The sequence below is a fragment of the Anomaloglossus baeobatrachus genome, chromosome 7, assembly GCF_048569485.1.
Source record: "Anomaloglossus baeobatrachus isolate aAnoBae1 chromosome 7, aAnoBae1.hap1, whole genome shotgun sequence".
Lineage (NCBI taxonomy): Eukaryota > Metazoa > Chordata > Amphibia > Anura > Aromobatidae > Anomaloglossus > Anomaloglossus baeobatrachus.
The window spans coordinates 241,020,614-241,038,323 of record NC_134359.1 but is presented as its reverse complement, the minus strand read 5'-3'; the positions used below and the strand labels follow the sequence as shown (position 1 = coordinate 241,038,323).

The window sequence follows — 17,710 nt, the reverse complement described above, 5'->3', positions numbered from 1 at the left end:
CGGTCTGGTAAGCCACAGCCGGTCTCCGGTTGTGGACCTCTGTATATTCTCCCTGGGGTTCATTCTCTGCAAAGCCCCCACTCCAGCAGCATGTCTCACACAAGGAGCAAGGCTCCAAAGCTTTATTCTGTATGCACTGCATGTAAGCTCCTGCTGCCTGAGCCGAGCATTTATCCACACTGTGATGGTTGCTCTAACTTGGCGGTGCCACAGCCTGGAGTCTCACCCCCAGTGGTCTCTCAGGCTGCTGCTGCACCTGTGACTGAACCCCCGGCCTGGGTAGAGTCCTTTTCTAGGTCCATATCCCAGTCATTTGCTGAGTCCATGGGACTTTTGTCCAGGACTTTGATGAATATGCATCAGCCCCCCTCACAGGGTGCCTCTAATACTCTTGATAGAGGACTCCTATCCTCTGACCTCCGTCCATCAGAGCTCACGGAGGATTCATCATCTGATCCCAGACCCCGTCCTTCTAAGAGAAGGCGCAGGGTTTCCTCCCCCTCCCCATCCCACGGCTCTGTCTCAAGAGCTGACTCTCAAGATGAGGAGGATGCCCTCACTGGGGGCTCGGATGCTATGTATCCCATCGATTTCTCTGAGGGTGACTCGGACCTTAGTGATTTGATTGCTTCTATTAATTCTGTACTGGATCTCAATCCGCCAGTGTCAGAGGAGCAACCCTCTCTGGCAGAAAAGCACCAGTTTACCTCGCCTAAGATAGTGAAGAGTGTTCTTTAACCACTCCAGTTTTCAGACCGCTGTGACCAAACCCAGGGCCTGCCCTGACAAACACTTTCCAAAGCGTGGTTCTGATGACCGGTTTCCATTTCCACCTGAGGTGGTCAAGGAGTGGTCTTAGTCCCCAAAGGTAGACCCCCCGGTGTCTAGGCTCTCAGCCCGGACCGTTGTGTCGGTGGCTGACGGCACCTCACTTAAGGATTCCACTGACCGTCAGATTGACCTTCTGGCCAAATCTGTGTATGAAGCTGCGGGGGCCGCGTTTTCCCCGACTTTTGCAGCAGTGTGGGCTCTCAAAGCCATCTCTGCTTCTCTAGAGGAGATGCATTCCCTCACCAAGGAATCTATGCCTGAGATGGTTGCCTTAACTTCTCAGGCTTCAGCTTTTTCATCTTATGCCATGTCTGCCATGCTAGAGGCTTCTCACCGCACTGCGGTGGCTTCAGCTAATTCTCTTGTTATCCGCAGGATTTTGTGGCTTCGAGAGTGGAACGCAGATGCTTCTTCCAAGAAGTTTCTTGCTGGGCTCCCTTTTGCTGGTTCACGGCTGTTTGGTGAACAGCTGGATGAAATCATTAAAGAAGCTACTGGCGGGAAGAGTACTTCCATGCCACAAACCAAGACCAGGAAACCCGCCCAGGGTAGGAATCAATCGAGGTTTCGTTACTTTCGTTCCTCCAACTGGTCATCCTCTAAGCCTTCCGCCTCGTCCGCTAACTCAGCCAAGGATCAGAAATCCAACTGGCGCCCAAAAGCGCGTCCGCAGAAGACCGCAGGAGGTTCTGCCACTAAGGCAGCTTCCTCATGACTCTCGGCCCGCTCCAACCACGTCCTTAGTCGGTGGCAGGCTCTCCCACTTTGGCGACGCTTGGTTAAAGCAAGTCTCCGATCAGTGGGTGAGAGACATCACATCTCACGGCTACAGGATAGAATTCTCTTCCAGCCCTCCAAACAGATTTTTTTCTCTCAACTCCCCCCGGCTCCAAGGCCGCCGCCTTCTCGCAGGCCGTGGCGTCCTTGCAGGCAAACGGAGTGATTGTCCCAGTTCCCGCTCAGGAACGGTTCAGAGGTTTTTACTCAAATCTCTTCCTAGTTCCAAAAAAGGACGGTACCTTCCGGCCCATCCTGGATCTCAAGCTTCTCAACTTATGTTCGGGTGCGGCATTTTTGCATGGAGTCCCTGCGATCAGTCATTGCCTCTATGACCCAAGGGGAGTTCCTGGCGTCCATCGACATCAGAGATGCCTATCTACATGTGCCAATCGCAGTGTCACATCAGCGTTGGTTACGTTTTGCGATAGGAGAGGATCATTTCCAATTCGTGGCTCTCCCCTTCGGGTTAGCCACGGCCCCTCGGGTATTCACCAAGGTCATGGCGGCAGTGATTGCGGTCCTGCACCTCCAGGGGTTAGCAGTGCTTCCTTATCTGGACGACCTTCTGGTCAAGGCTCCATCCAGCGCAGACTGTCAGCGGAGTGTTTCGCTCACTCTCGCCACCCTAGCCCAATTCGGGTGGATTGTCAATCTTCACAAATCCACTCTGACTCCGACCCAGAGTCTCACGTACCTAGGGATGCAGTTCGAGACTTTGCCGGCACTTGTGAAGTTGCCCTTAATCAAACAGCAGTCTCTCCGGCTAGCGGTGCGCTCTCTCCTGAGGCCCCGCCATTATTCCCTCAGGCACTAATGATACAGGAATCCATAGTCTCTTAATCAGAAAAAGTGAATTTTATTTTTACTCAAAGTGTTTTAATAATATATTTCCAAAATACATATAGGACAACAGTTTCGTGAACAACAGGGAATGATAGTATAGCCGCACATGTGTTATAAGGTGACGATTTCCAGGCAGATGGTGACCAGCACCTCAAATGTCATATATCCGACTCCAGTAAATGTGGACAATAATGCAGGATTAGCACATATTTGATTTCAATGTCGCACCAGAGTGTTCTGGTGCGACATTGAAATCAAATATGTGCTAATCCTGCATTATTGTCCACATTTACTGGAGTCGGATATATGACATTTGAGGTGCTGGTCACCATCTGCCTGGAAATCGTCACCTTATAACACATGTGCGGCTATACTATCATTCCCTGTTGTTCACGAAACTGTTGTCCTATATGTATTTTGGAAATATATTATTAAAACACTTTGAGTAAAAATAAAATTCACTTTTTCTGATTAAGAGACTATGGATTCCTGTATCATTATTGTAGGTTAATTAGGTTCTATATGGAATCATCTTTTTGAATTAAGGGGCGCTTTATTGGTGAATCATTATTCCCTCAGGCGCCTGATGCAGGTGCTGGGTCAAATGGTGGCTTCCATGGAGGCAGTTCCCTTTGCCCAGTTCCATCTCCGTCCTCTGCAGCTGGACATCCTCCGCTGTTGGGACAAGCGGCCTTCCTCCTTACAGAGGTTAGTGGCTCTGTCGCCACGGACCAGGAGCTCTCTTCAGTGGTGGCTTCGACCCCTCTCCCTGTCCCAAGGGCGCTCCTTCCTGGCTCCGTCCTGGGTGATTCTCACCGCGGATGCCAGCCTATCCGGCTGGGGAGCTGTACATCTCCACCACAGAGCTCAGGGCACTTGGACTCCGTCCGAGTCAGCCCTTTCAATTAATGTGCTGGAAACCAGAGCTGTGCTTCTAGCTCTCCTAGCCTTTCACCACCTGTTGGCGGGCTGGCACATTCGAGTCCAGTCAGACAACGCGACAGCGGTTGCCTACGTCAATCACCAAGGCGGGACACGCAGCCGCCTGGCAATGTTGGAGGTCCAACGCATCCGTCAATGGGCGGAGGACTGCAAGTCCACCATATCCGCAGTCCACATCCCTGGCGTAGAAAACTGGGAGGCAGATTATCTCAGCCGTCAATCCGTGGACGGTGGCGAGTGGTCCCTGCACCCGGCAGTGTTTCAGTCAATCTGCCGCAAATGGGGCACTCCGGACGTGGACCTAATGGCATCCCGTCACAACAACAAGGTTCCGGTTTACGTGGTTCGCTCCCACGATCCTCAGGCCTTCGCCGCGGACGCTCTGGTTCAAGACTGGTCCCAGTTTCGTCTGTCCTACGTGTTTCCCTCTCTTGCCCAGAGTCCTGCGCAAGATCAGAATGGAGGGCCGTCGAGTCATCCTCATTGCACCGGACTGGCCCAGGCGTGCTTGGTATCCGGACCTGCTCCAACTGTCCGTGGAGATGCCGTGGCATCTTCCGGACCGTCCAGACCTGCTCTCGCAAGGTCCGTTTTTCCGCCCGAATTCTGCGGCACTCAAATTGACGGCGTGGCTCTTGAGTCCTGGATTTTGACGGCTTCTGGTATTCCTCCTGAAGTCATCTCCACTATGACCCGGGCCCGTAAGTCTTCCTCCGTCAAGATCTATCACAGGACTTGGAAAATTTTCCTGTCCTGGTGTCGCTCTTCCAGCCATTCTCCTTGGCCATTCTCGTTGCTGACCCTTCTGTCTTTTTTACAGTCCGGTCTGCAGCTAGGACTGTCCCTTAACTCTCTCAAGGGACAAGTCTCAGCTCTATCAGTGCTGTTCCAGCGGCGTATCGCCCGGCTGGCTCAAATCCGCACCTTCATGCAAGGTGCGTCTCACATCATTCCGCCTTATCGGCGGCCCTTGGATCCCTGGGACCTTAACTTGGTCCTCACGGTATTGCAGAAACTACCCCTTTGAGCCTCTTAGGGAGGTTTCTTTGTATCGTCTTTCTCAAAAGGTGGCCTTTCTAGTTGCCATAACTTCTCTCAGGAGAGTCTCTGATTTGGCTGTGCTCTCCTCGGAGTCACCTTTTTTGGTTTTTCACCAAGACAAGGTAGATCTCCGTCCGACCCCGGACTTTCTTCCTAAGGTGGTCTCTCCCTTCCACCTTAACCAGGATATTTCCTTGCCTTCCTTCTGTCCGGCCCCTGTTCATCGCTTTGAGAAAGCGCTGCATACTCTAGATCTGGTGCGTGCTCTCCGGATTTATGTGGCTCGCACCGCTGCGCTTAGGCGGTGCACCTCTCTTTTTGTGCTAACCACAGGGCGGCGCAAGGGTCTCTCTGTTTCTAAGCCGACCTTGGCCTGTTGGATTAGATCGACCATTTCGGACGCCTACCAGAGTACTCTGGTGCCTTCCCCGCCGGGGATCAAAGCACACTCGACCAGAGCTGTTGGTGCCTCTTGGGCTTTTAGGCACCAGGCTACGGCTCAACAAGTCTGTCAGGCTGCCACTTGGACTAGCCTGCATACCTTTTCGAAGCACTACCAAGTGCATGCTCATGCTTCGGCAGATGCGAGCTTGGGCAGACGCATCCTTCAGGCGGCTGTCGCCCACTTGTGAAGTTAGGCTCCGCCTACTTCTTAGTTTTTTCTGTTTATTCCCACCCAGGGACAGCTTTGGAACGTCCCATGGTCTGGGTCTCCCAAAGGAACGATAAAGAAAAAGAGAATTTTGTTACTTACCGTAAATTCTTTTTCTTATAGTTCCGTATTGGGAGACCCAGCACCCTCCCTGTTGCCTGTTGGCAATTTTCTTGTTCCGTGTGTTATCACCGGCTGTTGTCGTGGACAGAGTCTCCGGTTGTTCCGGTTCTTGCTCTGTTTTTACTTGTGGGTGGCTATTCTCCTTCAGCTTTTGCACTAAACTGGCTAGATCTGGTTCTCCAGGGGGTGTATAAGCTCAGAGGGAGGAGCTACACTTTTAAGTGTAGTACTTTGTGTGTCCTCCGGAGGCAGAAGCTAAACACCCATGGTCTGGGTCTCCCAATACGGAACTATAAGAAAAAGAATTTACGGTAAGTAACAAAATTCTCTTTTTTGCTGCTGCGTCACACTGTTGACTCATGTTTAGTCTGTGATCTATTAGTATACCTAAATCTTTTTCACACATGCTGTTGGATAGCTCTATTCCTCCCATGCTGTATATGTCACACATGCTGTTGGATAGCTCTATTCCTCCCATGCTGTATATGTCACACATGCTGTTGGATAGCTCTATTCCTCCCATGCTATGTATGTCACACATGCTGTTGGGTAGCTCTATTCCTCCCATGCTGTATATGTCACACATGCTGTTGGATAGCTCTATTCCTCCCATGCTATGTATGTCACACATGCTGTTGGGTATCTCTATTCCTCCCATGCTGTATATGTCACACATGCTGTTGGGTAGCTCTATTCCTCCCATGCTGTATATGCTCTTTTCATTATTCTTGCCAAGATGTATGACTTTGGTTTTTACTAGGGAGAAATGCATTCTATTAGTTACTGCCCATTGTTCCGGCTTGTTTAGATCTTGTTGAATCCCCTCTCTCTCTCTTCTCTAGTATTATCTTTATAATATTAGGATGGTGCGATCAGGGCTGCCAGTGGCTTAACAATGCAATTGAAGATTTATTTAAGGCACCCTTAGCTACTTTGGTAGTATTCATGTGAAGCACAGCCAAAGGCTGGGCTTTAAGAGACTTTTTTTCAGCTATAGACTGTAATTCACTTTTATTGCAGTAATTAGAACAAGCAAGCAGATGATGACCGGGTCATGTCCAATCTCAGCAGAAGAATCTGCAGGCAATCTATCTGACTGCCGAGTCATGACACTGTGATTTGCACACTGCCACGATTCCCCTGTGCTCTTGGGTCAGTTGAGCTGTCACAGGCAGACTAGACTCTCCAGCGTCTATTGAGAATATCCAGGTAAGACTAGTCTGCCTGTGACTGCAAGTATGGAAATCATACAAATGTGGCCTTTCCTACCGGGCATACAGTGAAATTATGACAGTGTTAGTCGCCAAGTCATTATTCCTCAGTCTGTAGTCACATAGTGCCTGCAGGCTTTTCTTCGCAGACCGGACAGTCACTTTGATGAGTTTTTCTTACATATTGTGCCATTTATGTGAATCAGTGATCTGTAGGGCATTACATTTTACCGCTGCGTTTTATTCCTTAGATCTTGTATCGGGTGATGAGATGTGTTACTGCTGCCAACCAAGTTTTCTCTTCAGAGACTGTATTAACTGCAGCCAATGAATGTGTTGGAGTGCTACTGGGCAGCCTGGACCCCAACACGGCAATACACTGTGAAATGGTCATCTCATACGGGCTAGATCAGCTGGAGAACTGTCAGACGTCTGGTACCGATTACATTATCTCTGTCCTCAATTTACTAACCCTGGTAAGTGCTTCTCACAATGCAAAACCAATTTAGAAATCGTAAAAAATTGGTATAGGTTCATTTTTGGCACGGTGGCTCAGTGGTTAGCATTGTATGGTGGCTCAGTCGTTAGCACTGCGGTCTTGCAACGCTGGGGTCCTGGGTTCGAATCCCACCAAGGACACCATCTGCAAGGAGTTTGTATGTTCTCCCCGTGTTTATGTGGGTTTCCTCTGGGTTCTCCGGTTTCCTCCCACGCTCCAAAGACATACAGAAAAGGAATTTAGATTATGAGCCCCAATGGGGACAGTGTCACTGATGTGTGTAAAGCGCTGCAGAATGTTAGCGCTATACAAAAATAAAGATTATTATTTTCACTTTTTAAAGGGAACCTGTCACCAGATTTTGGTCTTTTAAACTAAACTAGCACCTTAAGCAGCGCCTGTGCTACATTCTATAAAGGTGCCAGTTACCCTCTGAGCCCCCCTGTAGGCCCCACAAATACCTTTTATAAAATCTTCCACTATGTATGTAAATTGTCCGGTCCAAGGGGCGTCCTAATCTGCGCCTCCTGCCCTTCCTTTCACCGTCCTCCTGTGCTGGTTGACGTGGATGACGCCTCTGGCACCATCTACGTAGGTGGGTAAAGTCTCCATATTCCCGGCTCGCACAGGCGCACTTCACTCTACCCTATTGCGGGCAGAGCTGAAAACAAAAATGCGCCTGCGCGATCGGTAAGTTCTCTGCGTAGGCGCTAGATTTTGCCTGACTATGTGCAAGATGCGGGACCTACGCGGCTGTGTAGATCGCTCGCCAGTTCACGCAGGCACACCTATGTTTTCGTCTCTGCCCGCAAAAGCTGCATGAACGGAGAATGTGTCTGCGCAGGTGCGAGAATTTGCCCACCTACATGGATGGTGCCTGAGGCGTCATCCACGTCAGTCAGCATGGGATGAGGATGGAAGGAGGGACAGGAGGCGCAGATTAGGACGTCCATCAGACCAAACCGGGCGCTCATTTAACTTTGACGCGCAAAGTGGCCCCCGTCAGCTGCAATGCACATCTGGACTCTGGACAGCATACTGTATCTTGCTGCATGTTGTGAAATATGGTAGGTGACACGTTTGCACAAGCATCTGTGATACGTCGTCGTAGGTCCTGCTATGCTGGTGGAGGGGTCGCATACACCTGCTGTTTGATGTGACCTCACAGAAAAGTCCAATGGGGTCAGGTCAGGTGAGCGTGGAGGCCACTCCACACAGCCACCATACCCAATGACTTGTAGGAAGGTCTCCATGAGGTATCGCTTCACGTCCGCAGCCTTGTGAGTTTTACACGTTCTAATCATAGCATTTCTTTGTCGCTCCTAATTGGGAGACCCAGACAATTGGGTGTATAGCTATTGCCTCCGGAGGCCACACAAAGTATTACACTTAAAAGTGTAAGGCCCCTCCCCTTCTGGCTATACACCCCCCGTGGGATCACGGGCTCATCAGTTTACATGCTTTGTGCGAAGGAGGTCAGACATCCACGCATAGCTCCACAGCTTAGTCAGTTTTACACGTTCTAATCATAGCATTTCTTTGTCGCTCCATTGGGAGACCCAGACAATTGGGGTGTATAGCTTCTGCCTCCGGAGGCCACACAAAGCACTACACTCAAAAGCGTAAAGCCCCTCCCCTTCTGCCTATACACCCCCCGTGCATCACAGGCTTCTCAGTTTTTATGCTTTGTGCGAAGGAGGCACACATGCACGCATAGCTCCACATCTTAGTCAGCAGCAGCTGCTGACTATGTCGGATGGAAGAAAAGAGGGCCCATACTTGGGCCCCCAGCATGCTCCCTTCTCACCCCACTTTTTGTCGGCGGTGTTTGTTAAGGTTGAGGTACCCATTGCGGGTACGGAGGCTGGAGCCCACATGCTGCTTCCTTCCCCATCCCCCTTGGGGCTCTGGGTGAAGTGGGATTTTACCGGTCTCCAGGCACTGAGGCCGTGCTCCATCCACAGCTCCTGTGAATCTGCTGGACATGGAGCGGAGTATCTTCAGGGACATGGCCCTGCTACGTTGAGGTACTCGGTGTCCCCGTGGGGACCGCGTGCAGACACACGGCAGCACTGCTGGGTCTGTTAGTGCGCCAGCGGCGCTGCCCGCACTAGTGCCATCGCACACCACAGCGTAGCTGGGTGTGTTAGAGTATTGGGGGACTACCGCGCTAACCGCCGCTGCCATTTTTATTCAGGCGCGGCTGGGACTTGTGGTGCGCCGGGGACTTCCGCGCCGACCAGGGCTTATATGCCGGCCGCGCTTATCACTCGAGTCCCCGGCTTGTGCGGCCTAGTCTCACTTCGTTACCGCCCACAGGCCTGCCAGTCAGGGTAGGGGCGTGACGCTGCACAGCACGGCAGCGCTGAGAGCTGGGGTATGTTTTGCATACTCCACCTCTCTCACTGTACACAGTATGAAACCGGATTCCCGCACTTTCTCAGGCACGCCCACGGCTTCCTCCTCTACACAGGACGCTGGCAGCCATTCATGTCAGTTTTTTTCTGTAGCAAGAAAAGAGACAAGTTTGGGAAGACCCTGGCAGGGATTCGGATAGTCACACAACCGCTGTGAGCAGGCGTTATGCAGCACCTGTAGTGCTGACTCCACTAGTGCCGAAGTGCACATATATATATATGCTTATACGCCATACATTGCACTGTTTGGTCGCACTTTTGTATATACCCTCCTTGATTTGTTCGGAGGAGATTACAGCATATTGTCGGTGTAAAACAGGGGTGCAGAAGCACATGTTTTCTATGCAGCCTGTACAGCATGTACGGCTATACGGCCGGCAAGTTACATAGACCCCCATTGTATTCAACTCAGCCGGAGTCTCTGATAATGGTCCAGGGGATGGGGACGGAGTCTGCAGTATTTACTGACAGATTTTCTGAGACTATGGCTATGATACTAGAAGCCTTGCAGTCCAGACAGGTCTCTCAGACCATGGGCACTGTTGAATCATTGCTCCCTGGTCCCCCTCAGTTGGAACAACTGCGAGCTCCGGGGGTGCCACGGGCATCCCAGAGTGACGGCTCTGACACGGACGACGGTCCCAGACAGCCTAAGCGAGCTCACTATGAGCGGCCCTCGACTTCATCACACTGGAGGATCCCAGCAGAGGACTCTGTGTGATGAGGCGGAGGTAGCTGCTCAGAATTCTGATCCTCAGACCGCTTTCAATCTCGATATACCTGATAGTGACGCCATAGTGAATGATCTTATAGCGTCCATCAATAAAATGTTGGATATTTCTCCCCCAGCTCCTCCAGTGGAGGAGTCAGCTTCACAGCAGGAGAAATTCCATTTCAGGTATCCCAAGCGTAAACTTTTCTGGACCACTCTGACTTTAGAGAGGCAGTCCAGAAACACCACGCTTATCCAGATAAGCGCTTCTCCAAACGGCTTAGGATACACGTTATCCCTGTCCCCTGACGTGGTCAAGGGCTGGACCCGGTGTCCCAAGGGGCATCCTCCAATCTCCAGGCTTGCGGCTAGATCCATAGTTGCAGTGAAAGATGGAGCTGCACTTAAAGATGCCACTGACAGACGGATGGATCTCTGGTCGGAATCCATCTATGAGGCTACGACACGCCGTTGGCTCCAGCCTTCGCAGCCGTATGGGCACTCCAAGCTATTTCAGCTTGTCTTACACAGATTGACACGGTCACACGTACATCTGTTCCACAGGTGGCATCCTTAACCTCTCAAATGTCTGCATTTGCGTCTTACGCGATTAATGCTGTACTAGACTCTACAAGCCGTACGGTAGTGGCGTCCGCTAACTCCGCGTTTTTACGCAGAGCTTGGTCGTTAAGTGAATGGAAGGCGGATTCTGCTTCCAAAAAAGTGCTTAACCAATTTGCCTTTTCTGGTAACCGACTGTTTGGTGAGCGTTTGGATGAAATCTTTAAACAGGCCAAGGGTAAGGATTCATCCTTACCTCAGCCCAGACAACACAAACCCCAACAGTGGAACAGACAGTCGGGGTTTCGGTCCTTTCGAGGTTCGGGCAGGTCCCAATTCTCCTCGTCCAAAAGGACTCAAAGGGATCAGAGGAGCTCAGATTCTTGGCGGGCTCAGTCACGCCCAAAAAAGACAGCCGGAAGACCCGCTACCAAGGCGGCTTCCTCATGACTTTCGGCCTCCTCTCTCCCCATCCTCGGTCGGTGGCAGGCTCTCCCGCTTTGGCGACTTTGGGCTGCCACAGGTCAAAGACCGTTGGGTGAGAGACATTCTGTCTCACGGATACAGGATAGAGTTCAGTCTCGTCCTCCAACTCGATTCTTCAGAACTTCGCCACCTCCCGACCGAGCCGATTCTCTTCCGCAAGCGGTGTGCACGCTAAAGGCAGAAGGAGTGGTGACCCCCGTTCCTCTTCAGGAGCAAGGTCACGGTTTTTACTCCAATTTGTTGGTGGTGCCAAAAAAGGACGGGTCTTTCTGTCCCGTTCTGGACCTAAACCTGCTCAACAAGCACGTGATAACCAGGCGGTTCCGGATGGAATCCCTCCGCTCCGTTGTCGCCTCAATGTCTCAAGGAGATTTCCTAGCTTCATTAGACATCAAGGACGCTTATCCCCACGTGCCGATTGATCCAGAGCACCAGCGTTTCTACGCTTCGTTATAGGAGACGAACACCTTCAGTTCGTAGCTCTACCTTCCGGCTGGCAACAGCCCCACGGGTCTTCGCCAAGGTCATGGCAGCAGTAGTAGCAGTCCTGCACTCTCAAGGTCACTCTGTGATCCCGTTTTTGGGCGATCTACTTGTCAAGGCACCCTCTCAAGAGGCATGCCACCACGCCCTGAACGTTGTGCTGGAGACGCTCCAGAGTTTCGGGTAGATCATCAACTTTCCAAAGTCAGATCCGGCCCCGACCCAATCGCTAACATATCTACGCATGGAGTTTCATACTCTCTCAGCGATAGTGAAGCTTCCGCTAGACAAACAGCGTTCACTACAGTCAGGGCTGCAATCTCTCCTTTAAGGCCAGTCGCACACATTGAGACGCCTCATGCACTTCCCATGTAAGATGATAGCAGACATGGAGGCAGTCCCTTTCGCGCAGTTTCATCTGCGTCCACTACAATGGGACATTCTCCGCCAATGGGACGGGAAGTCGACGTCCTTCAACAGAGACGTCTCCATTTCTCAGGCGGCCAAGGAATCTCTACAGTGGTGGCTTCCCCCACCTCATGGTCAAAAGGAAGGTCCTTCCTACCCCCATCCTGGGCGGTAGTTACGACAGACGCGAGTCTATCAGGGTGGGGAGCAGTTTTTCTCCACCACAGGGCTCAAGGTACGTGGACTCAGCAAGAGTCCACCCTTCAGATCAATGTTCTGGAAATCAGAGCAGTGTATCTTGCCCTACAAGACTTCCAGCAGTGGCTGGAAAGCTAGCAGATCCGAATTCAGTCGGACAACTCCACAGCGGTGGCATACATCAACCACCAGGAAGAACACGCAGCCGGCAAGCCTTCCAGGAAGTCCGGCGGATTCTTACGTGGGAGGAAGACACGGCATCCACCATATCCGCAGTTCACATCCCAGGCGTGGAAAACTGGGAAGCAGACTTCCTCAGTCGCCAGGGTATGGACGCAGAGGAATGGTCTCTTCACCCGGACGGGTCTCTGGAGATCTATCGCAGCTGAGGGATGCCGGACGTCGACCTAATGGCGTCAAGGCACAACAACAAGGTCCCGGCCTCATGGCACGGTCTCACGATCATCGACCTCTGGCGACGGACGCCTTAGTTCAAATTGGTCGCAGTTCCGGCTACCTTGTGTGTTCCCATTGCTGGCATTGTTGTCCAGAGGGCTGCGCAAGATCAAGTCCGACTGCCGCCTCGCCATCCTCGTCGTTCCAGATTGGCCGAGGAGGTCGGGGTACCCGGCCTCACGGTAGGCCAACCGTGGGCACTACCAGACCGATCAGACTTCCGGTCTCAAGGGCCATTTTTCCATCTGAATTCTGCGGCCCTGAGCCTAACGGTGTGGCCATTGAGTCCTGGATCCTAGCGTCTTCAGGATTATCTCAGAAAGTGGTTGCCACCATGAGACAGGCTAGGAAACCAACGTCCGCCAAGGTCTACCACAGGACGTCGAAGATTTTCTTCTCTTGGTGCTCTGCTCAGGGAGTTTCTCCCTAGCCATTTGCATCGCCTATTTTCTTTCCTTCCTGCAATCTGGGTTGGAAAAAAGGTTTGTCGCTCAGCTCCCTTAAAGGACAAGTCTCAGCGCTATCTGTATTTGTTCAGAAACGCCTAGCACAGCTTCCTCAGGTGCGCACGTTCCTGCAGAGGGTTTGTCATATCGTCCCCCCTTACAAGCGGCCGTTGGAGCCCTGGGATCTGAACAAGGTTCTAGTTGCTCTCCAGAAGCCGCCTTTCGAGCCTATGAGGTATGTTTCCCTTCTCGTCTTTCACAGAAAGTGGCCTTTCTAGTATCGGTCACGTCTCTTCGGAGAGTGTCCGAGCTAGCAGCGCTGTCATGCAAATCTCCCTTCCTGGTCTTTCACCAGGACAAGGTAGTTCGGCGTCCAATTCTGGAATTTCTCCCTAAGGTGGTATCCCACTTTCATCTCAATCAAGATATCACCTTACCTTCTTGGTGTCCTCATCCAGTCCATCAATTTGAAAAATGCATCTATTGGATCTGGTGAGAGCACTCAGGATCTACATTTCCCGCACGGCGCCCCTGCGCCGCTCGGATGCACTCTTGGTCTTTGTCGCTGGTCAGCGTAAAAGGTCGCAAGCTTCCAAATCCACCCTGACTCGGTGGATCAAGGAACCAATTCTTGAAACCTACCGTTCTGCTGGGCTCCTGGTTCCCTCAGGGCTGAAGGCCCATTCTACCAGAGCCGTGGGTGCGTCCTGGGCATTACGGCACCAGGATACGGCTCAGCAGGTGTGCCAGGCACCTACCTGGTCAAGTTTACACATTTTTCTTCAGCGCTCTATTGGGAGACCCAGACGATTGGGTATAGCTACTGCCTCCGGAGGCCACACAAAGCACTACACCAAAAAGTGCAAGGCCCCTCCCCTTCTGGCTATACCCCCCCGTGGTATCACGGGTTCTCCAGTTTTCAAGCTTTGTGCGAAGGAGGTCAGACATCCATACATAGCTCCACAGATTTTAGTCAGCAGTAGCTGCTGACTATTTCGGATGCAAGAAAAGAGGGCCCATATAGGGCCCCCAGCATGCTCCCTTCTCACCCGTGGATGGTGTTGTAAGGTTGAGGTACCTATTGCTGGTACAGAGGCTGGAGCCCCACATGCTGCTTTCCTTCCACATCCCCTTGTAGGGCTCTGTGGAAGTGGGATCCTGCCGGCCTCTAAGCTCTGACGCCGGGCTCCATCCACAGACCCAGTTGAACCTGATGGATATGGAGCAGGAGTACAATCAGGGACAAGGCCCTGCATCATACAGGTACTCTGTGTCCCCGGCAGGCACAGACACACTCCGGGCTGGCTGGGTGTTGTAGTGCGCCGGGGACCGTAACGATGGAGTTAGTGTTCCTACAGTTTACTGGGGGACTTTGTGTTGTGGGAACGCAGCGCCGACCCCCACTGGACCGGGCGGCGCTGCTGTGACTTGTGGTGCGCCGGGGACACGCCGACCGCGCTTTTACGGCGGCGGCGTTTATAAATCCAGTCCCCGGTTTTTGCGGCCTAGCTCCGCTTCGTTCCCGCCCCCACCCTGTCAATCAGGGTAGGGGAGAGACGCTGTTTCGCAGCAGCGACGAGGGCTGGAGCCTGATTTACATGCTCCAGCCCTCTCACTAGGCACAGAGGGAAGCAGGCTTCCCGCTCTTAGTCAGGAACGCCCAGGGCCCGCCCTCCTCCCTCTCCTAGGACGCCGGCAGCCATTACATGCAGTCTGGCTGGAGGAAGGACGCAGGCTCTGGGAGACCTGGACTGGGGGGGCTTTTTGGCGACCACACACACCCGCTCTTAAGCGGGCGGTAAGCGGCATTTCAGTGCTGGCCCCTCTAGTGCCTCACTGTGTATTGGTGTACTGTCTACCAGATATATAGATATATTTATTTCTTGCACTGTGAGGTCGCTTCCTGGCTGGATACCCAGATCGCTCTGAGGAAGCAGCAACATGTCATCCACAAAACGCAAGGCTGCCAAGGCAAGGGCTGTGTACACTGCGTGTGCTGCATGTGGGGCTGCTCTACCAGCAGGCTCCGATGACCCCCATTGTGTGCAATGCTCCGATCCGGTGCTGCTTCGCCAGCCGGAGTCCGGAGAGGTAGTGTCCCAGGCTGAGACGCTTGTAAGTTCTGCCCCGGCGCCAGGGACAGACTTTGCAGTTTTTGCTGATAGAATGTCTGTGACTATGGCAAAAATCCTTGAATCTTTGCAATCCATGTCTGGGGCTCAGTCTTTGGACTCGGCGAGGTCTCTGTCCTCTGGCCCCCCTCAGCTGGATCCAATCCAGACTACAAGGGGGTCCCCGGCTTCACAAGCTGAGGATTATGACTCAGATGATAGCCCCAGCCACCCTAAGCGGGCTCGCTGGGAAAGACCCTCAACGTCATCACACTGCTCAGGGTCTCAGCGCAATCAGTCTCCCTGTGAGGTGTCTGAAGAGAGTGATCAGGAATCCACTCCTGGAACCCCTCTCAACCTGGATACCCCTGATGGGGACGCCATGGTAAACGACCTCATCTCAGCCATCAATAGGCTGTTAGATATTTCTCCTCCAGCCCCTTCAGCAGAAGAGGCAGCTGCAGAGCAGGAGAAGTTTCGTTTCCTCTATCCCAGGCGTAAATTGAGTGCTTTGTTGGATCACTCTGACTTCAGAGAATCAATCCAGAAACACGACGCTCACCCAGAAAGACGTTTCTCTAAACGTTCTAGGGATACACGTTATCCTTTCCCCCCTGATGTGGTCAAGCGCTGGACCCAGTGTCCAAAGGTAGACCCCCCGATTTCCAAACTTGCAGCTAGATCCATAGTTGCAGTGGAGGATGGCGCTTCACTTAAAGATGCCAATGACCGACAGATGGACCTTTGGTTAAAATCTGTCTATGAAGCTATCGGCGCGTCGTTTGCTCCGGCATTCGCAGCCGTATGGGCTCTCCAGGCTATTTCAGCTGGTTTAGCAAAAGTGGATGCTATCATACATCCAGCAGTGCCACAAGTGGCGTCCCTTACCTCGCAGATGTCTGCGTTTGCGTCTTACGCTATCAATGCGGTCCTAGAATCTACCAGCCGCACCTCCATGGCGTCCGCCAATTCGGTAGTTTTGCGCAGAGCCTTGTGGTTAAAGGACTGGAAGGCAGATGCTGGTTCCAAAAAATGTTTAACCAGCTTGCCTTTATCTAGAGATAGACTGTTTGGCGAGCCATTGGCTGACATCATTAAGCAGTCCAAGGGTAAAGACTCTTCTTTACCCCAGCCCAGAACAAGCAAACCTCATCAGAAAAAGTGGCAGCAGAGGTTTCAGTCCTTTCGAGGTTCGGGCAAGACACCATTTACCTCGTCCAAAGGGTCTCAGAGGACGCAAAGAAACTCAGATTCCTGGCGGGCTCACGCACGCCCCAAGAAAGCAAATGGAGGAACCACTTCCAAAGCGGCTACCTCATGACTTACAGCCCCCTCCCGCCGAATCTCCGGTCGGGGGCAGGCTCTCCCGTTTTTGCGACATTTGGCTGTCACAGGTCAAGGACCGGTGGGTGACAGACATTTTGTCTCGCGGGTACAGAATCGAGTTCAGTTCTCGTCCTCCAGCCCGATTCTTCAGAACCTCCCCACATCCAGACCGAGCAGATGCTCTGCGGCAGGCGGTGGACTCCCTAAGAGCGGAAGGAGTAGTGATCCCTGTCCCTCCTCAGGAACAGGGTCGAGGGTTTTACTCCAATCTCTTTGTGGTTCCAAAAAAGGACGGCTCATTCCGTCCTGTTCTGGACCTAAAACTGCTCAACAAACATGTGCACGCCAGGCGGTTCCGGATGGAAACCCTACGATCTGTCATTGCCTCAATGTCTCGAGGAGACTTCCTTGCCTCAATAGACATCAAAGATGCTTATCTCCACGTGCCAATTGCTACAGAACATCAACGTTTTCTACATTTTGTGATAGGAGACGACCATCTTCAGTTCGTAGCTCTGCCATTCGGTCTGGCGACAGCCCCACGGGTCTTCACCAAGGTCATGGCGGCAGTGGTAGCAGTCTTGCACTCTCAGGGACACTCGGTGATCCCTTACCTAGACGATCTACTGGTCAAGGCACCCTCTCAAGAGGCATGCCAACTCAGCCTGAATGCTACGCTGGAGACTCTACAGTCTTTCGGATGGATCATCAACTTTCCAAAGTCGATCCTGTCATCGACCCAATCACTCACGTATCTTGGCATGGAGTTCCATACTCTAGCAGCGATAGTGAAGCTTCCGCTGAACAAACAGCGATCACTACAAACAGGGGTGCAATCTCTCCTTCAGGGTCAGTCGCACCCCTTGCGGCGCCTCATGCACTTCCTAGGGAAGATGGTGGCAGCCATGGAAGCAGTTCCCTTTGCGCAGTTTCATCTGCGCCCACTTCAATGGGACATTCTCCGCCAATGGGACGGAAAGTCAACGTCACTAGACAGGAAAGTCTCCCTCTCCCAGACGGCCAAGGACTCTCTACAATGGTGGCTCCTTCCCACCTCATTGTCTCAGGGAAGATCCTTCCTGCCCCCGTCCTGGGCAGTGGTCACGACAGATGCGAGTCTGTCAGGGTGGGGAGCAGTTTTTCTCCACCACAGGGCTCAGGGAACGTGGACTCCGCAGGAGTCC

General features: G+C 52.4%; 1 protein-coding gene across 1 annotated transcript in view; it reads left to right on the top strand.

Moving 5' to 3' along the window:
• Positions 1-17,710, top strand: part of SMG1 (SMG1 nonsense mediated mRNA decay associated PI3K related kinase) — a 468,962-nt gene that overhangs the window by 101,659 nt on the left and 349,593 nt on the right. Inside the window, exon 11 of the mRNA XM_075319739.1 lies at positions 6,675-6,899. Within this exon, the coding sequence (XP_075175854.1) occupies positions 6,675-6,899 (225 nt within the window). The remainder of the gene's footprint in view (positions 1-6,674; positions 6,900-17,710) is intronic.